General features: G+C 39.6%; 2 protein-coding genes across 4 annotated transcripts in view; one reads left to right on the plus strand and one right to left on the minus strand.

Moving 5' to 3' along the window:
• Positions 1-275: 275 nt before the first annotated feature.
• Positions 276-7,433, plus strand: tecrl2a (trans-2,3-enoyl-CoA reductase-like 2a). Its single transcript, XM_080306411.1, has 9 exons — positions 276-4,408; positions 4,498-4,613; positions 4,790-4,895; positions 5,245-5,317; positions 5,402-5,445; positions 5,516-5,573; positions 5,691-5,779; positions 5,879-5,924; positions 6,064-7,433. Exons 1-9 carry the CDS (start codon positions 4,367-4,369, stop codon positions 6,189-6,191), a joined length of 702 nt encoding a protein of 233 aa, XP_080162537.1. The 5' UTR covers positions 276-4,366; the 3' UTR covers positions 6,192-7,433.
• Positions 6,965-21,574, minus strand: part of abca4a (ATP-binding cassette, sub-family A (ABC1), member 4a) — a 31,230-nt gene continuing 16,620 nt past the window's right edge. The window contains exons 19-51 of one of the 3 annotated variants that reach the window (XM_026179232.2): positions 21,250-21,462; positions 20,131-20,308; positions 19,905-20,036; positions 19,634-19,773; positions 19,330-19,467; positions 18,476-18,654; positions 18,129-18,231; positions 17,519-17,724; positions 17,185-17,239; positions 16,916-16,996; positions 16,103-16,260; positions 15,824-15,948; positions 15,547-15,645; positions 15,273-15,462; positions 15,028-15,122; positions 14,910-14,942; positions 14,588-14,693; positions 14,379-14,453; positions 14,095-14,264; positions 13,776-13,953; positions 13,548-13,663; positions 11,689-11,836; positions 11,446-11,569; positions 10,959-11,088; positions 10,698-10,818; positions 10,525-10,587; positions 10,335-10,441; positions 10,043-10,184; positions 9,817-9,951; positions 9,588-9,691; positions 8,569-8,661; positions 8,193-8,442; positions 6,965-7,997 (exon numbers count right to left, since the gene is read on the minus strand). In XM_026179232.2, coding sequence (XP_026035017.2) covers positions 7,878-7,997; positions 8,193-8,442; positions 8,569-8,661; positions 9,588-9,691; positions 9,817-9,951; positions 10,043-10,184; positions 10,335-10,441; positions 10,525-10,587; positions 10,698-10,818; positions 10,959-11,088; positions 11,446-11,569; positions 11,689-11,836; positions 13,548-13,663; positions 13,776-13,953; positions 14,095-14,264; positions 14,379-14,453; positions 14,588-14,693; positions 14,910-14,942; positions 15,028-15,122; positions 15,273-15,462; positions 15,547-15,645; positions 15,824-15,948; positions 16,103-16,260; positions 16,916-16,996; positions 17,185-17,239; positions 17,519-17,724; positions 18,129-18,231; positions 18,476-18,654; positions 19,330-19,467; positions 19,634-19,773; positions 19,905-20,036; positions 20,131-20,308; positions 21,250-21,462 — 4,307 coding nt within the window. In that variant the 3' untranslated portion in view covers positions 6,965-7,877. Of the gene's footprint in view, positions 7,998-8,192; positions 8,443-8,568; positions 8,662-9,587; positions 9,692-9,816; positions 9,952-10,042; positions 10,185-10,334; positions 10,442-10,524; positions 10,588-10,697; positions 10,819-10,958; positions 11,089-11,445; positions 11,570-11,679; positions 11,837-13,547; positions 13,664-13,775; positions 13,954-14,094; positions 14,265-14,378; positions 14,454-14,587; positions 14,694-14,909; positions 14,943-15,027; positions 15,123-15,272; positions 15,463-15,546; positions 15,646-15,823; positions 15,949-16,102; positions 16,261-16,915; positions 16,997-17,184; positions 17,240-17,518; positions 17,725-18,128; positions 18,232-18,475; positions 18,655-19,329; positions 19,468-19,633; positions 19,774-19,904; positions 20,037-20,130; positions 20,309-21,249; positions 21,463-21,574 lie in introns of all 3 variants that reach the window. The other 2 variants (XM_026179231.2, XM_026179233.2) reach the window with 2 other exon arrangements.

A 21,574-nucleotide genomic window follows, 5' to 3' on the forward strand; every position in this document is an offset into this window, starting at 1 on the left:
TAGAGTTTAATCTTGTGCTACTGTGATCAACAAAGCTGAAAAGAAATCTTAAATCTGGCTTTTACTCTGTGGGTTATATACATTATAAAGGTGCCTCATTTTCTTTCTTCAGGTGGAAGTTCTTGATGCCAAGACAAGGGAGCAGCTTTGTTTTCTAGACAAGGTATGCTGACATTTTAACACAATTCAAAGGCCCCCAGGATACGTCTTAAGTTTATAATTATGAATAAATAAGGACATGAAAATGACTTTTCAATCTCATTGACACAGTGCTTTGTATTTAGTGCTTGAGTCTGACATAAAGTTGAGTTTATACTGACTGTAAACTTTCTGTTGCATTAAGGTGGAGCCCCACTCGACAGTAGGAGACATAAAGAGCCTTTTTCACAAATCATGTGAGTGCCTATAATAGTAATGTAGCGCACAAATGAGCCTGTTTAGATTTGTTAGAAGCACATGTGGCTGTAATTTTGTTAGTCTTGCTGTTACCTAGAACCCTGTCAATAAATAGAACAAGACTTGAGTTATACTATAATTCAATAAAACACAGAAGATCAGTGCTCCTAGTTCTTTATTATCTTTCACTGCATGTTTACTGTAAACAAATCCTTCAACTTGTGGTTATTGGATAAAAAAACATTATTACACTATCTCTGAATGAAAAATCTTACAGTTCCTCCTATTAAATCTCTTCACCAGAGAGCTGTCCTTCTAAAAAACAATTTTTTATTTACTTCTCTGAAGCCCACAGTGCTTCTGTCATCAGCATGTGTCTGGTCAGAAACGTTACCAAATGTCTGCTGAGCCCAAGGCCATCGGCATCTATCAGAGTAGCAGAGCTCAACGTTATTCCATTGTGATCAATTATTTTTGGGCCTGAGGCCAAAAAACTGTGTGTGCGGTACCAGCTATGTCCAACACTGCGACTGTGTTTGTGTGTGCATACGTGCTCGTTTGATCGGCACAGATCCTCACTGGTATCCAGCAAGACAGGCCCTGAAGCTTGATCCAAGTAAGTGGCTGTGTTATAAATCTAGCATTTAGTGTGTGTGTGTGTGTGTGTGTGTGTGTGTGTGTGTGTGTGTGTGTGTGTGTGTGTGTGTGTGTGTGTGTGTGTGTGTGTTTTATAGCATTAAACACTACAGAAGGCAATGTGGCCCCAAAGTGTCAAGACTGGTTACTCAGTTCAAGTTTCAAACTGTCTAAAATATTTGGACATCATTACCCACAAGTACCCGTATAGATAAGTATGAGATCTTTTTTCGTCGTAAAGGCCAACATCTCTACAAATACTCTTGATTTTAGTTAAAACTCATTTATTCATAGATACGTCTGTATTGGTCTGTATCCATCACCTCAGGTACTGCTGTTTTGCAATGCTACACTTACAAAACTGGGGTGGGACTTAAATACTGTATGTCTAGCTCAGTACATTTGAATCAAGCTGTGAATTTGGGTTTTGCAATAAATCAACAAAAACTGGAACGTAGAAATGTTTGGTCTGAGATTGTGTTGTACTTTCCAGGCCATAAACTTTTAGATACACATGCAAAATTGGATGCCACAATAAAGTCAAAGCTTTAAACAAGAAGCACTGTGAGAGCACAAACATCTTCCAAAGAAGCTCACTCTGTGGGCGCTACTTACTTTTAAGGGAATAATTTTGTATATAATACTTTGGTTTCTTTGATTTTTTTTTAAAAATATATATTTAAGAAGTTTGTAGTGCAATAAAAATCAGATAAGGGAAGCATAGCAGATATTTACTTTATTTACAAGTATTGATTTGTAAATAACTGGACATGAATAACTCAAGCTTACTGTATAATATTATACTTTCATTAAAAATGTAACACATTTGGAGGTCAACTTGACAGATAGGCAGACTTGAAACGTAAAAGTGAGGTCAGAGGTCAAATGTGAATAATATTTAGATCCAAATTATAATGTGATAATTATAATGTGATATTTAGAATCCCCCACATTGATATGATGTTCTAAATGTTTTCAGTACAAACAAAGGCAAAAGCATTTTTTAAGGAAAAGGCATAAGTTCTATGGTTTTTTGTCACTTTCCTGACTAATTAGTCATTAAGTTGACCATGAAGACTTCAGATGACCTCATTGGATATAAGATACATTTTAGTGGATTGTTAATACGACCCCGCTCTACACCAGTAAAAAGTTTTATCACATTGTGACAAAGTGGCTAGGACTGAATTCATTTACCATTTGTTACTTGCATATATTGTTATTTTGTGTTCTGTTATCTAATCATAATGCTTTAATGTAAACACAGCGCATGTAACCTCACCTCTGCATACTATCCCGGGTCTGTTTGTGGTAGTATTGGTTATACTCATTACAGCAGTGCAAATGTTCTCAAAGCTAAATGTCACTTCATCATTAGTTGATTTGAATCTTTCATTTGTTTATGTAGTTTGGTTATACTTGTGTGTTCCTTTGTGCAGGTCCTATGTGTAAAACAGGTATGTGGGAGGGGGGAAATTAAGAACACTTAAAAGAAGCTTGAACAGTCTGCAGATGCCGTGTTCCTATCACTTTCCATGCTGCTTATGTTATGCTACCCCACACACATTAATTGAAACCTTTTTGAGCTATCATGTTTGCAGACAGAATCACACCCACATAATCACTACCAAAAACATCACCTCCATGGCAGAGAAGGTTTATGTTAGTATAGAAAGAAAAGTACGTGTGAGGAACACAGTTCCTAGTTACAGTTCTGAAAGTAAGCCTACACCTGACTTCTAAATGTATCTTTGGTGCTGTCAGTTCAGTATTTTCAGGTGTGCTCCTGACTTGATGGAGAGCTAAAGTCCATCAGAAAGAGGTCAGAGGTAAAAGGTTTGTGATAACCTACAGTTGGATGCATCCAGAATGCATCCAGAATGCATAAAGAGGATCACACATCTTCAGTCCCCAAAGCACTTTTGTAGTGTTGCTGACCACTCAAAGTGCTTTACACTACAAGCCACATTCAGTTTTTTCACACAGCACTTTATGCTGCACTCTATGCTGTGCTCTTTCAGCCACACTTATGGCTAATTCAGATTCACCATTGAATCTAACCTGATGTAAATGAAATAAATACAAACTAAACCTCTGCAGGTGCACGCTGTCTAGTGTTTGTCAAGCAAAAAATTTGATTAATCAAACAGACTAATGCAGAAAACTGATGATATCTGTTTGACCTGCTCCCCTGCTCCCCTCAGGCAGGAGGCTCCGGTCCATTCGCACCAGAACCTCTCGCCATAAGAACAGTTTCTTCCCCTCTGCTGTTGGACACATGAACAATAACCATATGACTGTCCCCACCACTAACACATGACCCTACGCTGTGTCACTGCATCATTCCATGTTTGGCACTGATCACCACCTGCACTCATGTATATATCTTTCAACGTAGCACTCTTAATTCTTATTCTCATGTATATATCTCATGTATATCTCATGCACATATCTTTCTACGTAGCACTTTTAATTCTTATCCCTACTTTTATTTTTTCATGTCTATTTAAGTGCTATTTATGACACTATGTTTGCACTGAAGCACCGCAGCAATTTCCTAATGTTGTAAACCTGCTCAACATTTGGCAATAAACCCCTTTCTGATTCTGATTCTGATTCTGATTCTGATATGCCACCTCCTAACCCTAAAAATATCCTTGGTTGAATATAGGATCATTTGCTATTGATAAAAGTTTATCCAATAAGTTCTGGCATATTTATCTTTACACCCATCCTGTACTTCAGTGAGCAGTGAACCATTAATACATTTCAGCGTGCTGCTTCCACTATGAAATCTTTTGTCCATTTCTCCTTTATTGTTTTAAAGACCATTTAATATGCATCACTGCTCCATCCATTTCAGCCCAAATTAAAGCTGTAAAGGCAAATACAGCCTAACCTGATGTATGATGTTGGAAGGCTTTAGTCTTGAATATCTGGGATCTACCTGGCTGCTAAGAATTAGACAAGAGAACTTTGGTTCAAATCTATTTGGGTCAGTTGCCCCTCAGGATATTCTAAAAATGCTGCCCAATTAGTAGAGCAAATTATCTGTGGCCGTGCCCCCTGGAGCTTGCAGGTAGAGAGAACGTGTGCTGAAAACCTGAAACTCTGCACAGCGCTGCCTGTGTCACTATGAAGATTTCTGCTGTTTTGTCCATTTCTCAAGCCCACATTCTAGAGGCGATGATCTCTGTTGAATAGTAAAAATGTTTGTTGGTATTTTTCCAGATGGATTTGTTTGCCTAAAGGTTGTTTTTGTTCTTATACAGAGGGAAAATCACTCAGAGATGATGAAATCTTACAGAATCTACCAGTGGGAACCACTGCCACCATGTATTTCAAAGATCTTGGTCCACAATTAGGCTGGACTATGGTACGATTAATTCAACAGGCATATTGGCAGTTGTTTTTTTTAATCTGTGACACATTAAAAAAGAAAGTCATCTTTTCTTCTGTTTTCAGGTGTTTCTTGCAGAGTATATCGGGCCCCTTCTGAGCTACCTCCTCTTCTATTTTCGAATACCCTACATTTACTCAAACAGATATGCACTTAGTTCCAGCCCCCACCCTGTTGTCACGTACGTTGAAAATGAAATATCAACTACAGCACAAATTACGACAGGCCACGGCTAAATTAAAATTGTTCTATGATGAAAACATGCTATTCTAACTATTATATATACGTATACATGTACTATGCAAGAGAATGACCTGTTGCCAGAAGCCAGTCTTATCCCTCGGCTCTCTCTCTCAGACTGGCCTGCGTCTGTCATACCTTCCACTACACGAAGAGGCTGATAGAGACAATCTTTGTGCATCGCTTCTCACATGGGACCATGCCTCTCAGGACTATAGTCAAGGTGAGGTACGTCTAAAGTTAAAGAGGAGAGCCTCTGATAATAAGCTCCTCTCTTTCACAGTGTGTGGCCTCATTTTTACTGTCCTGCACCAGTTTTTGTTTTTTCATGTTTTAATGTTTATTTATAGCTACAAGCATGTAGCACGTACCACTGCCAGTTTCCAATGCCCATCCACACAAGGTCCTTGAATGCACTATAATTCATGAATGTCATAATAAAGCTAAACAAAGCTTCGTTTGGCAATGCAGAATACAACTTGCAGTCTCTACACAGTATCTTTGTGAGGACTGGAACTTCACTGATCATTTTCACATTAAGTATTTATGTATGTGCTCATTTCGTCTTTCAGAATTGTGCCTATTACTGGGGGTTTTCAGCATGGTTGGCTTACTATATCAACCACCCTCTCTATACGCCTCCATGTAAGTCAGTCCGAGTATGCCACATACAACATGTTTTTCTCCTGTATTTTCATCATATCAAAGCCAAACTGTCTTTCTCCACAGCATACGGAGAACTGCAAGTCAACTATGCACTAATTCTATTTGTGGTACGTATACTAATAATTACACATGGCATATCACATATACAGACTCCTGATTTGTTTATTTCTGCTCTAGATGTGTGAAATGGGCAACTTCTCCATTCACTTGACTCTGAATAAGCTCAGGGGAGATGGTGAGTCGCTGAGCTTTGTTAACATTCATGGATGAAGCAGGGTCACCCATCAATTCAAATACTGTAAAATGAAATTATACATATGTAATCCGTTCACTGGACGAATTATCTTTGCAGGACCCAAGGGTAGAAGATTTCCTATGCCAAATAAGAACCCCTTCACCTGGCTTTTCTTCTTTGTATCCTGCCCAAACTACACATACGAGGTAACACGCAGCATTCAGAACGGTTTATCTAGCATTACATTTTCATTCATGCTTGAGCATAATCTCACTTTCTGCTTGCACACTGGACATACACTGTAGGTTGGAGCTTGGGTGAGCTTTTCTATCATGACCCAGTGTCTGCCAGGTATGAGCTTCCTTTCACCTTTTGCTGTCACCAAGTGAGCATGTCCATAAATATAATCCATTGTGGAACTGTATGGTTGATGAGAAAGCCTGCATAGTCCTCTTGGTTATCCCCACATGTTGTATATTTTGTCTTTCAGTGGCATTTTACACATTACTGGGGTTTATTCAGATGACCATCTGGGCCAAAGGAAAGCACAGAGCCTACATCAGGGAATTCAAGGACTATCCCAGTCTCCGAGTGGCTATTATACCTCTGATTCTTTGATAAGGCTTAAAGCATGAACCTCATACAAAGAAACAAAGAAGTCTGCTGCTGCTGCTACTATGCAATTTTGTCTACAAATGAATGAGCCGAACTAGGAGGAAACAGAGCAATAATGTGGCTGTTTACGTGTTTAAGGCTTTAAAAAACATGCCGGAAACCTTTAAAGTCAGCAATAATAGCAGTGTTTAATATCAACAGAAGATTGGATTTCTTTCTCAGAGGTTGATTTAGCATTGTGATAAAACTCAGAGTTCTTCCTGTCATATTAGCTACGCTTTAACATTTGGATTTTCTATGTTTGATTCTTTCAGAATATTAAGGAGTGTTTGAGAAACCAGCGAGGAGTGCTGACTGCATATTGCTTTGTTAGCATACGTTGTTGCTTTTTATTACGAGATGAAAGTTTTCTAGTTACATGTAAGTGAAAGAAATTGAGCATCCTCATCCTCATCATAAAGTGCCTGCGGAAGCAAACGAAGAAATTTGAAATGTCACAGCATCCATTTAAGAGTGCGACATCACTTTTAAGCTCTCAGGAGGAACGCTGATAAAGCAGGTGTTTAATCACGCTAAAGTTAAGCCCTTCTAATGCTTATCTCAGATAGTTTTCTCCAGAGAAGTGCAAACTGTACTGACGTTAATGTACAGAGACTTTATCAGGTAGTCAGTGATAAGTGCTGCAGTTCTCAAGCCTATATTGCCTAATCTCAGGTTAAAACTGTTCTTTTTTTAGTTATAAAAGTGAATGCAAGGTCTGAATAAAGGTCCACATCTTAAAGAAAACGCACTTCATTATTTATTATACTCTGCCTCACAGAAACACGTCATCATCTTCTAATGACACTAGGTGCTGCAAACAAATCATGAGGACAAAGCGCAAAAATTAAAAATGAATGGCATGAAGAGATCATATTAATGAAATGTATTTAACAGCGCAAGAAGGATTTTGTAATGATTATGAGCTGTATTACACAGATCACCAATAAATCTCATGATGCTTCGAGTAATACTGCATCAATAAGGTGCTAAGCCTTTGCTTCTCTGAGCCCTTACTCCACATATCTAAAGAAGGCAGTGAAAGTGAATCTTGCTTGGCATCTGAAGCAAAAATATATATATAAACAATCTATGCTTTCTTTACACACCCTTTCTTTACAGGTTGTTTTTTTCATATTTCATCAGTTAAAGGCCTAAAAGGTGAGCAGAACGTGGAACAAATAGCAGGCAGGCACAGAAATGCTCCACATTTTCCAAAAAGTCAAAGCCCGCTAACATTGTTTACTGGAGAAGCAAAATCGAGCAGCATGCACTTTTGCCACGAGTGAAATCAGTTTAAGGGATCGACTTCTTCACAGGCTGCGCTGTGAGGTTAGAGGATGCAACAGATCGACTGCAACATTCAAAAGACTCCATCAAACGTGGATTTAAAACACAAAGGACTTCTTTTCCGCAAAAGTTGGAAACCAAAAGTTCATCCTCTGTTGGCATCCAAAAAATGATGCGCCTGTCACTGGTGTCTGTTGGGTTGGGAGGGATTTTTCTGCAGACTGTCTCAAATCAAAAGGTGGCCCCGATTATGCCGACTAGCTTTCAGTCCCCTCAAAGTACACACATCAATAGGACTTTGAACACTGGCTGCCAATGACATAAAAATGATCTCTTCCAGCTGAGCTCATTAAATTAAGTTCACCTCCCCAAAGACTTGATGGGTGTGGTATCAATATATCGCTGGGCTCCAGCAGCTTTTGGATGCAATACAATACTTTCATCCTCTCTTGACTGCTGCTTGGCAAAATTCACAAACACCTGCAGGGACAAAGAAACAAAAACAAAGATTTGATTAAAGCAGCAGGTTGACATACGCCATAAAATTAGGAGCCAAGGCACAAAATGCAAAAGGAGGTTAAAATATGACCGACGTGCAAAGTCTTGCAACATAATGAAATAGATCTTTTTTCCATTTTATAATTCATTGTGTTGTGCATTTCTGCACCTATTTACCTGGTCGAGAGTGGTTTGTGACACTGAGTAGTCCTCTATTTTGAGTTTCTCCTTATTAGCCAGGACCATCTGAAAGATCCTAGCCAGGGAGGATGAGGAGATCTTGTACTGTAGCGTGTTGTAGTGCTTCTCTCTCTGGATGCAGCCAGGGAAGGTACTTTCCATGAATGCTTCAGCAGGGTTCAAGTCTGGGGCACAACCGGGCTTAGACGCCCTGATCTTCATGGTGACCACGTAGCCATCGCCAAATCTAAAGTGTGTAAAAAGTCTGGCACTTTTAGTGAAATAGTTACTGAAAGATTGGTGGATAGGAAAGGAGGAAAATGAAGATCAGGTATTTTGTTATATGAATAAATAATAAAGTAAAATGACCAACTTGTATTTGAGATGCTGAATAGTTCCCAAACACTTGAAGGATCCATTAACCATAATGGCCAAGCGCGTACACAGTGCCTCACATTCCTCCATACTGGAAAGAAAATCATAACAATTAGATGCCGTGCTCACTCACATGTGTACACACATAATACAGAGAGACAGGGGAGAAATCAGACGATCAGAACAAGAAAAAGTGTCTTTGTAAGTTATTTGGACACCATACACTGCTAGTATTGCCTCAGCGTAAGTTGTAAAGGGCATATGTATTATCTGGACACTGGGAGTGGGGACTTTAAAGCAGTAGGGTGGATGGTTTTCCTGCAGGAATTTTTAAGTGACAAACGTATTACTTCCTGCTTCCTAGTGAGATTTTGTGCATTGGTTTATGGAGTAAAAAACAAAATTCATTCACCAGGTGTGAATTCAAAATCCAAAGGAAAATAATGCAGTAAGGTTATCTCTGACTTATGGCATATGATTTACGTTTCCGTCTTCCTTTCTGCATTTTCTCTGGGAAAACAGCCCAGAGTATTAAACCCATGTTGCCCTATTATTGGGGGTACTGTACCAGAAGATGCCTCTAAGGCATGGGTGTTAAACATAAGGCTTGGGGACCAGAATTGGCACAGTAAAGACTTCAATCTGGCCCGCTGGACAGCTTTGGAAAATGCGAAGGAGGGCTTATATGTTTAGGCCTTTTTGCAGCTTTCGCTACTGATGAAGACCTGCTCTCTGGCCTTTCATACGCCAAAGAAATTAAATATAAATAAATAATTAAATGGCAGAACTTCTTTACACTGACAAAAAGTGGAGCTTCTCTGGACCAGACCATTTAAGATCAAAGTGTGGCCTACAGTGTAAAGTTTGACATCTCTGCTCTAAAGCAACGAAACATGTCAGCATAAAACCCCCACGGCATAACACAGCTGTGGAACGTAGGAGTCAAGCATTCAGATTTTTTTGCTTTATATGTCAGTTATCCATATGTATTTGTTTATGTTAAAATATATGCTTTACCTGTGTGACGTGAGGACCACGGCTCTTTTGTCCTGAATAACACTCATGATGGAGTTCCACAGAAAACGTCTGGAGAGAGGGTCCATACCTGTAGTAGGCTCATCCTAAAGTGCAGGAACAACAAACAAATTAGCTTTGGCACATTTGAATTTTGTCCATTATCTGCTTAATATTCTTATAACTGTAATATCCACTCATAACCCACTAATCCTGTTATTGTTGGACTCACCAGCAGCACCAGAGCAGGACAGCCAATCATTGCAATGGCTGTGGAGAGTTTCCTCCTGTTACCTCCGCTGTAGGTCCCAGCACTGTGACCTGCATATTCTGAGAGACCCAGCTTCTGGATGGCCCACTCTGCAACCTAAGTTAGAAGAAGATAAAGTTCCCCATTTCAAAATAATGTCACAATAAAACTTCATCCATCAACTGTCAGACCTAGTTCTGCATCTCACCCTGCTGATCTCAGACTCTGGCACTCCACGAAGGCGAGCGTAGAGGTGTAGGTGTTCTCTGCCTGTCAGCAGCTCATCTATGGCATCAAACTGAGGGCAGTAACCCATGTTCTGATGGACATCCAGGATATTGGTCAAAATGCTGTGAGAGATTTATGCAGATAGGTGAAGTGTATCAAACCTTCTTTTTCACCCAGCATCAAAGAAACTTAAAACAACGGCGATTATCAGCAACTGAATGTATTCGACATCAATGCTCAAATTCAGCACGGAACAACTGCGATGTACAAACCTGTGACCTGCAACCGAGGCTTCTCCTGAGGTGACATTAATGTCTCCAGTCAACATCTTAAAGGTTGTGGTTTTCCCAGCTCCATTTACCCCCAGGAGACCGAAGCACTGTGGATATTTGGAAGCAGAAAAAGACAGCCTTAGAGGTAACATACCGTACCATATATCAGTTTAACCAAACCTCTACAAACCTCTCCAGGTGATACTCCGACACAGATTCGGTCTACTGCAGGGATAATTGTTCCTGTGTAAGTCTGGTAAGAGAACATCAGAACAGAAATAAAGCTCAAACTCAAATCTTTCTCCAAAATCAGTTTTCTTTTTTTGTTGTCCACAGTGTGTCCTAATAAAGACTAACACTGACCTTGGACAAGTCTCTCACACGTAAAATGTCATTTGATTTTCCACTCTGATAAATTCGCTGTCTTTCCTCTCCAACATCCACGTCTTCATCCAAAATGTGAGGCTTTGGGCAATCGGGTATCCTGCCAGCGGGAAAAAAAATTGCTACTCAGTCATGGTTTGATTTGGTGTGTTATCTGGACAATGACTTTCATCACATGTGTAAATTTCAAATAGCATTTATTCATGTGCATCTAACAAGTTTGGTAACACATTTACTTGCCAGTTATTCAGGAAGAAGCAATACTGGAAGAGAATATTAATGATGAAATAGACAAATCCCTCAACACCCATGCAGAACAGGTTCTTCCCAATAAAATCCCAGTTATAGGGATCTGGACTGTAGTCCTCACCTGAGAAAATGTAGAAACAAAATTCCTATAAATCCTACTTTCCCAGTTGGTGCTTTTCATGTAAGTTTCTCCAGCCTTTGTAATGTGGAAAACACTGGAATGCATGAACCGTTAGATACACATCATTAATATTTCATGTTGCATCTTTAGTTCACATTTGCATAGCAATAATGCTGATTCTGCTCCAGGGGATCTTGTTGCCTAAGCAGTCTTTGCAGCAAGACTGCAGCTGCTTCGGGTCATGGTGGCAAATGTATGGTATGAGATTTCTGATGACCTCTTTATTAAAAAGACATTGTAGGATATTTTATAGCTACATGTATTTGAGGGGTATGAGTCTGTGTGGTTCATAATTACCAAAGCGGGCATAGACATCACTTATAGCTTGGTTCATAGCCATGTCTATGAGACCTCGGCCCAGGCAGTAATGGGGGAACATCAGCATCACCCTCTTCAACAGCTGGTTGAACCCATACAGAGCCTAGATAGAAACCCAACGTGTAATATTAAGTTTGACATTTTTTTATTTATTTATTTTTTGTTAATTAAGTTTGACATTAAAATTGGTTGAAGTGGTAGAAACAAACCTACTGGGCTTACCGTGTTGCTCTCAAACAGGTCCAGGATGAAGGTAATGGCACTGCTGTTGATGCCAATGAAGAGGTTGATACATGACAAAGAGACGTAGGCTGTGCTGGGAACACTGAACACGTATGACATGGGGTACATCATGGGTGTCACAGACCAGCTGAGAGAGAAGGAAGGAGATTAGAAAAAGGATCAATTAAAGGGAAAGCCCAGTGCTTGATGCTGATGAGAGGAAAACGCTGCAATAGATCACGTTTTATGTTTTTTTGACAGTATGTGCTCTCCAAATCTTTGCCAAATAAACAAAAATGCTGCAATATTTTTACTTGACATGGTATTTAATGACCCAGCCGGGCAATGTAGTGAAAACCTGATATACACGAGTTTAATAAGAATTCAGTGATGCAGTAGCTCACATTTAGGCCAGATGATAGGAAATATTTACCAGAGAAAGATTATAAAAACTCTACCCATGTAGACCAAACTCAAAACCAATCAATAATAAAATAATATTAGAATAAATATGTGATAGATATATGCAATATTAGAAAACCAGTCAGCTGTGAAATTAATTCAAGAAGTATGCTTGAAGTTTCCTTTTGATTCAGATCTACTTTCTTCTTGTTTTGTCTGTATTTCACAAGAATGCAAATCCAATGTAGCTCTTAGAGGACAGGCTGGAGTTTATGGTGTGACATTTAGTGTAATTACATTAGGTTACTGCAGGACACAAATGTCTATGGAAAACTGGAGACATCAGAGACTGGCTGCTTTAGATGTCATTTTTACTATTTTCAAACAATGTGGCTGTGACAATACCACATTATTACTAGTGACTGCAGGTGACGACTAATTTCTCAGTTGATTAAAAGAGAAGAAAAAGTTAGAATGACTAATCTAAAACTAAGAAACTAACTATCGAGCTAAATTAGAGGACTGTTTGATGGGCAGTGTCACATTCTTCGATCGTGCTGTTTCACTGTGTGTCTCGCGTCATTCATTATGAACACTGCCTGTTACAGCCCAAACGGTCGCAGAAGTAGAAGAATAAACTGATATTAAATATGATATGAAAACACTTTACGACAGATGCTTACATATTATTAAAATATCACAAATTAACATTAAAAAAACAAATAAATCGCAGATAAAAAGTGTTGCGCACAGCGTTGTGCCGTGCATTATTAAAGAAGCACATTGTTCTGCAATTAATGACAACCAATAAAATAACCACAATAAAAGTGCAAATCTGAAATAACAAGAAACAATAAATCATCCGTCCTTGTCCGGGGCGGCAGCCTAAGCAGTGAAACGTAGCCACATCTTTCACCTCATTTGGGGAAACACCAAGGGTTTTCCAGGCTAGCCGAGGGATGTGGCCTGGGAACTCCAGCGTGTTCTGGATCTACCTTGTGTCCTCCTCACCCAGTAGGCAACCACCTCACCTGCCTCCATTCAATATGAAGGAGTAACAGCTCTACGATGAGCCCCTCCCGAATGACTGAACTCCTCACCCTATCTCTAAGGGAGAGAAAGCTCATTTAACCACTTGTCTCCACAATCTTATTCTTTTGCCTTCAGAAAATCTCAAAAAATAACAAAAATCTCATGCCTAGATTAACATTTTTCCACAATATTGTTTGGGCTGCAGCCCCACCTGGTGGCAGATGGCTGAATAACAGCTAAGACAGTTTACTGGCACTGGGAATCAATTAGAATGTTAAGAACTGGATTAAATGACTAGTATGTCTGACACCGAGTAGTTTGATCAGTGACAATTATTCATCTAGTCATGCACATCCATAATTATTACACCGTTAGTAACTAAAATCACACATGTAAAACAGTAAACTAAAAAGATTAAAGCTTACCCGTAAAGCATAAGCAGAGCAATTAGTGGTTGGAGGTTGGTTGGTGAGGTGTAGCACTTCCTGTCGAAAAAGATGAAAATTTCCACCACCATTGCTGCACTGATGGAATAATTAACCTGAAGAGAGTTACAGAAATACCAGTGTTTACAAAAAGCTACTGACGGGTCTTCTTGATTGTACTGAAATCTCAGCCACTGTCACAGTCTTAATGTAATGCTGCTGCAGTACCATGTCCCACAGAAAGTTGGCCATCCAGTACACCAGTGGACTGACACCACTGACAAACTGCAGGTGTTTGGCCTGAGTGACCCTCTCCTGGATGAGATAGAGGACAAAGCTGGCTGGGACAAAGGACATGGCAAAGATGACACAAATGGCCACCACTGCATCCACTGATGTGGTCAGACTGGGAAAATGAGAGAGAGATGGATTTTTTTATTTTTTTATTTTTTTAGGAGATCTTTGTGCAACAAATATCTTTTTTGGCTCTCTTAAAAACCCCTTGAAATAAGATGGGGTGATAACTACTTGGCTGAGGTTGACTCACACAGTGATCTCAGAGAGCTGTTCTTTGGTGAGGTTCAGAGGATGGTTGATGGCAGTGATTCCATATTCAGCAAGGTTAGCTTCTCTGGGCAGGTTTGCACGGAGGATTGCATTGTTGGCCACGTTCATAAAAGATACCATGGCATGCCAGCCCTTATTGTTATACCACACCTGCAAAAAGGAATAGATGCTGCTGCTGATTCCTAATATCAAATTACAGCATGATCTTTCATATTGTGTAGGCAAGTTAATTTTAGAGACGAAGCTTTCATTTAATTAACTGACCTTGACATTGTTTTCAGTCTCCATGTACCTAAAGAATGTCCCTATATCCTCTAGCGTTTGTTTCGAGTATTTTCCCTGCAAGCACAAATTTGAGGCTTAAAAAATAATCACAAAGGAACAAAGTGATAAACATGCAGAAACAGAGATACAGCGACAATGACTCAGACCCTCCACAGAAAAAAACATAGTATTTGGCTTCAAAGGCTTACCCCTGTTACATTGAGCAGTCGTCCCAGCTGACCTGCTACGTCCTGGATGGTCTTTGGCTCCACCCCTAAAACAGGGAGCTGTGCTCCCACTGATATACCCCCGTACCTGGATGCCACACAGAAAATCCCTTTGACAGAGCCTTTCAGTAATCTGCCTGCTTTCATACTTAAATTATTACCTTATTTCAACCACTAGAGGAAGAACCATACCACTGCACATAACACAACGTCTATGAGGTGCACTTCAACCATGTCAGACATTTCCACTATTTGGACTGAAATGGATTTTCCAATAAATTAGTTTGATTCAAATTTAAATTACCTTTGTTCATTCACCCAGTATTTGCTTTTCAAGCTGAAAAAAAATCAGATGCAGTAATTAGATATTGTTTTCACCCTGGAGTATATTAAAACAACTGGCAAGAACTTGTCCAAAACACCTGGTTCTGATGATTCCGGGGTAGGTTTTCACCAGGTAGTCTGAAATATTCCTGCCTGTTAGGTCCATGAGGACATCTCCTGTTGACTGGATCCTCTGAGGAATAGGAACAGGATTTCTCTGTTAACACTTATCAGCAGCAGTGGATCGAATGCAGATGTAATTCCACTCATGGATCTTAGCGTTGTACTTATATAATTGCATGCACATAATGTGGTCATGTTCAGTATCAGTTACGTAACCTACCTGTGGAGGTGGCAGCCCTCCAGCTCCATCAGGACACACAGGAAGCATGGTAAGTTTTGTAGGTGTGCTGCACTTGCATTGTGGAGACGGTCTCAGGGAGCTCCACTCTGTGCCAGCCAGCATTTCTATGAGAGCAGGGTTGACCAAAGGCATCTCCCATTCTGTGGTGATGTTGTTACATGGGAAATCTCTTCCAATGGAGGAAAGGAACTAATGTTAAACAAAAAACACACAAGACAGTGCAAGAACCGCTAGTTCTGTTAAGTTGACTTACTCCAGCGGTTCATCCGCCATGCACCGAGTCCCAAAGCCGGGCTTTTCCAACAACACCTCGCCGAAATACCTCATCTGAGCATCTGGAGGGTGCTCATTACTACATTGGGTAAAGTGTAATGAATACAAAATAGCAAAAATATGAAAATTCTATCCATTTACACATTTTACACAAACATTTGTTAAAAGATGTTTTATTTGAGCCAGACTGATCAACCCAACTGAACAGGTACATCTTCTCGTAACACCTAAACCTTTCATGATGGCCTAGTGCATACCTGAAGAAGGTGTATTGTTGTCCATACATCCATGGGCTGAGGGTCAGGCTCGGATACTCTCCAAAAGGTGGAACGATCAGAGTGAATGTCAGTGCCAGGAAAACAAAACTGGCAGGCAGGACAATCTACCAAAAACAGAAAAACAAAAACCAATCTTACAGCTGAAACACATAGTGCACTTTGTTTGTTTCCACAGCCGTCCAAGGCAATGGTAGTTCTTAAAAGAATAATGATAATGACAATGTCTTTTATTAAGATATCATAAAATAAGAAGGTTACCTGGGCAATGAAATCTTTGTAAGAGCGTGTGGCATGATGCAACCTCTTGATTACCAAAGCAAAGAATTGTTTGGTGGTCAGACAGAGGCCTCTGACCTGGTAGGATCCTCTGCCTGCACTGCCTTCTGATGTGTCACATGTACTCTGGCCATTGGACTCTGAAATAAAAGCTTAAATTAAAATGACTTCCACCAGAGATCTCAATGCTAAATTACAGCCGCATCTTTAGTCTTCACTGTGACCGAAAAGCATTTGCCAGCAGTGCTCAGTAGCCTGACTTTGGCTGGCCTAATAGCAAAGCTGAAGCTCTCTGCATTACACTGTTGCCAGGAATAACCTTTGCCAAAATAAGTAGTAGAAACAAATACATAAAACGAGATTAAAAGAGTATCTTATAATCTTATAATCTTAAATGTTAGAGTTTCATCAGTGACTGATAGGATTTTCTGGCCTGGTGAGGTTCTAGTTAGCTGAAAACAAATGCTACAAGCAGAAGGAAACAGCTAGCATGGCTTTGTATGTTAGCCTTTTCAAATCTACTAATGGAGCCATTATGTACCAGAGTAATTAATGGTCACTTCCTTTGTGTATAAAATGTTTCTAAGCTTTTGAAAACTTTATTACAAATGTTTTGTCAGCTTTTTCATGTTTTTTATACATGCTAGGCTAACTAGCTGTTAGTAAGTACTTTTATTTTTACCATGCAGAAATCTCTTTATGTTATTTCCTTTTTAGTGTAACCTTCACAATAACTGTTGTTTTCCTCACAACAGCAGCTACTGGCCAGAGCTGTGAGCTTAAAGACGCTGTCACCTTTTAGCGGTTCCATATCAACAGCGACTCTGTTGAATCCACAGAGACTAGCTCGAGAAATCTGTTGCCATGATTTGTTGTCTGAGAGAGTTAAAGAATGGATATGAAGGACATAAAACATGATTATAGGTGGACACGGTTGGACTGAGAAAACAATCAGAACTGTCAGGCTCCAATCAGGCTTTGATAAATCAACAGGAAGAAAAGAAGTGGTGAAAAGAAAATTCTGCCCTAGATTGAGCTCTTTCTACAGTTTGTTCATGCTTTACCTTGAAAACATTTCCTCTTGGTTGCATTCCCATCTGCAGTGACCTTCAGAAAGATCTGCAAAAAAAAATATATCCGTTTTAATTTCAGGACATAAGACGAAGAAAGTTTAATGAAAAAAACATATAAAATGTATCTTTTTACAGAGACAGCCAGGCAGTGACAGATTGCCGGTTTTTAAAGATATAATAATTATTTTTTGCTTCTTTATTTCTAGTTTTAGTTATGGAGTCACAATGTTAATTTGCAAATGTAAATGACTATTGATATTATTCCTATTATTGTAACTGCATGAAACTACTGCTTTTACTTTCAGGGTTATTTTTTTCCACACACCTCCTCCAGCGACGTGTCAGACACACCAAAGCTGCTGAGGCCGATGTCCAAGAGAGTTTCCTCCAACTCCCTGAAGAGGCTAGCATAAGCCCTGGGCTGGAAGTTACGATTGGGCAGAAGAAAGGTGAGCTCCTGGCCAATAGCCTCGATCAGGCGGGCCTGGGGCACATGATGATGGACCAAGGCTGTGATGCTTTCCATGTTACCTGCAGATAAGAAGATAAGATAAGAAATATATTTTGCCTTAAATCAGCCTTTTACACATTATTCTTTGCATTTAATCTGTTACTCAGTGCACTTAATTTTCACAATAACTAATGATAATGATTTTAATTTTATAGGTCACAGTATTTCACAGTGAATATAAGGTGTTTCTAGGTGTGTTGTCAGCAGATACAGTAACCAGAGTGACTGCAATCCATTGTAAAGGTATTATTCATCAACATGACAAAGGGAGTGTGCCCTATAGTCTTAATAATTAGATTAATAGCCTAAAAACAGGTTCAACGAAAATGACAATAGTGTTGTCATAACAAAGTGATTATATACTAATAATATAATGAATTAATGGCCAGCTTTTCCCACGGTAAGTCTTCTAAATGTGACTTACCATCCATCTGTCTGTCAGGGGTGTGACTCTCCTCCCGGTTCGCTTTAAATGTCGAACATTTCGAGCACACACACGAGCAATCCTCTGTGCAGTCACAGCTAGGCTGAAGGACACCGTAACAAGATATTAATGAGAAATCGCTGTGTCGCAGTGTTAAATATACCATCAGAAAAATAAGAAATCCCGCTGTGTTTTCTTTGTAATGTTGGGGGTTTTACAAATGTTATAAGGAGGAAGGAACTTAACTTTAAACCAGGTTTACTTTAATTTGCAAAACTACAACATCTATAACTTTAAAGAGGATAATGCACAAATATACAACAGGTTCCCTCTTCCTTAGTTCCCACCTTGAGAGTGTCATGCTTCATGCGGCGTACAAGAGTGAGGTAGAAGCCAGCACCAAAACAGTTCTTTAAGAAGATTGGGGAACCGCAGCAGTAGAGGCGACCCTGAGAAATGATAGCCACGCGGTCGCTCAGCAGGTCAGCCTCGTCCATGTGATGGGTGGACATGATCACTGTGCGCCCTGCAAACAGCAGAGAGAGAGTGAATTTAATAAAGAGAGGCTGAATAATGGAAATATGCGTTTGATTTAAGAAAAGCTTTTCAAAGCTGAGTAATAACTCGTTTTTATTATGGCGATTTCAGTGGAGCTGGTCTGATTGTGGTGTCATAAATCCTTCCCGCCTAAGAATATATTAAACACAGTCATCCATGTTATACTGGAGGCATCTGTCAGTTGTCATAGAAAATATATCATTTATTATATATTTCACTTTAAAGTTTTAGTTCAGCAAGGTTAAAGTTTATGATGGTGATATGAGGTATGCCAGAAAAGTGTAATACGTGCTGTTGATAGTGGTTTAGTTGCTATAATGATTTGTGCAGGATCTAAGCTTAATTATTTGCTGGCTGTCTGGACAAACCAGTCAGATTTATTCATCGTCTAACCTCTACAGGCCATGTTGTGTAACAGGTCGAGCTAAGTGTGTTTAATGATTTTCATTTTAGATTTCTTCTAATGTGAATAGTCGGGTTGGGTAATTAATTCTCTGTATGAGCACTCTTGTACTCAGAATATTTTCGTGTAACACATAATAATGTTTTCTTAGTACAATCAACAATCGCAAATACAACACATTGGTATAAATATTTTAAAAACCTTACATACTCATCTAAAATCAGTATTGATCAGTGTTACCTGCACGGTATTTGAGTAGCAGGTCCCAGATAGAACGTCTGGAGTAGGGATCCACCCCAGATGTGGGCTCGTCCAGGATCACCACCTTGGCCCCGCCAACAAAAGCCAGAGCAACAGACAGCTTCCTCTGCATGCCCCCTTGAACAGAACACCATCATTTATTGATGGGGAGTACATTATTGTGTGTGTGTGTGTGTGTGTGTGTGTGTGTGTGTGTGTGTGTGTGTGTGTGTGTGTGTGTGTGTGTAGTCTGCATTACAGTGAGCTTTGATAGATCTATGTGTGCATCTGCTTCCAAACACACCTGAAAGGTTCTGGGTCAGTACATCTCTCTTGTGAGGAAGACCCAGATCCTCCAGCATGTTCTCCACCTCCTCCTCAGCCTCTGCTATTGGACGGCCTTTCAGCAGAGAGTAGAACAGGATGTGCTCTGCCACAGTCATACTGATAAAGAGCAAGAGAAAGACAAGGAAACAGTGATCCAGCTATACAGTACGGTGCTATCTTTATATCTGTTTGCTCATGTAACATGTCCAAAAACTACTTCTGTTATTAATATGTGAGGAAGTACATACTACTGAAAAAGGACATTGTGTTGAGGACACATTCCCAGAGACTGTCGGATAGTGTCCATGTCTGTGCGGATGTCTTTCCCATAAACGGTGGCTGTCCCTGAGGTGGGAGGATACATACCAGTCAAGACAGACCTAGGAGAGACAGGAGAGAAGAAAACAGATATTATTATATTTTCTTTAGACTATAGATATACATCGATGGGCATCTATGTACTGTTTGGCATACATAGTGGTGGTCTTTCCAGCTCCATTGTGCCCCAGAAGGGCAGTAATCTGGCTCTCATAGAAACTGATGGAGAGGCCATCCACAGCCGGTCTGAAGCAACTACCGAACATCTTGACCAGGTCCTTGATGCAGACACCCTTTACTAGATCATCTGGCTCTGCCTCGAAGTAAGGCTGCTCTGTGGACGCCAAAGACACATTTCATCTCTTTCATTTGTCTGGATATGGAGTTAATAATGCAAGACAAATGAAAACTACTGAATTCCACAAAACAGAGTGACAGAATATATGTTTTTCAGTAAATTTAAAAAAATGTAATATTTCCCAAATGAAAGCAGGAAGGAACATATGAGCTCAGCCAACTGGAATGCCATACAGTTCAAAGGAAACGTTTCCATCACTTATTAACTAAGCATAAACCTGAAGGGTTAGCTGTGTACGTTCACAAATGTCAGCAAGTGCAAACACATACAAGGACACTGAGTTCCCACACAGGTAATGTTGACAGTGATAAATGGAAAATGAGGGGCAAAGTGAATGCAATGAAAGAGAGCCCTAATCCTGCATTGAAATCAGCTGTTTGCCTGGAGAAACATTACATAAGTCCAAGTCATAAAATACATAATTAACTGTACTGGCGAAAATGCACCCTATGGGAGGAAGCTAGTTCACTCACGTATGAAAACACAGACATGTATGTTGATTTATCAAGTTATTATCATGTATCATATCACTGTATACAGTGATAAAAACCATATCAATATGAATAATAGTGACACTAAAGATGGTACTGGATTAATACTAGCGTAACAGGATACTGTTCAGTAACCATGTGAATGGTGTTGAATAAATTATGTTTTCTTGGAAGTGAAAAACACACCTGCAATGTAAACAACAAACATACAGCAGATTTTGATCATCCTGATACCCTTTGTAGGTTATAAAGTGCGTTTCATTCAGATTGATTCATGTGTTTAGAGGGAACAGACTTGTATACATACTGTATGCTACGATCATTATAGTAAGATGTGTTCTTTAAATTGAGAAAGTAGCAGACAGTTAAATGTAGAAGCGTGTTGTATTTTTATACACTGTGGTAAAGCTGCTCCATCCGTTATACCGTCTTTCTCCTGGTTCTTCTCGGGCTTGTTCTCCTTCCCCAGCCTCTCACGCTGGTCGTGATGCTCACAGGAAGGTGGATCCTCTTTACCCTTGGTTTTCTCTGGGCTATTCTCCTGATCATGGATTCCATCTTCTTCTTTTGTTTGCTCTCCTTGCTCTTTGTTTGCAAGATTATCAAAGCCTTTTTTATCCAACTCCATTCTGGTGTTGCCTTTGGGAAATGAGATTTAAATTAGTTTGTTGCTAGATGACAAAAACAATATATTAGATTTATGACTGTTTCTTATCTGTCTGCAATACCCACTCTCAAACAACTTAACCCT

This window comes from Astatotilapia calliptera, chromosome 9 (genome assembly GCF_964374335.1).
Source record: "Astatotilapia calliptera chromosome 9, fAstCal68.1, whole genome shotgun sequence".
Lineage (NCBI taxonomy): Eukaryota > Metazoa > Chordata > Actinopteri > Cichliformes > Cichlidae > Astatotilapia > Astatotilapia calliptera.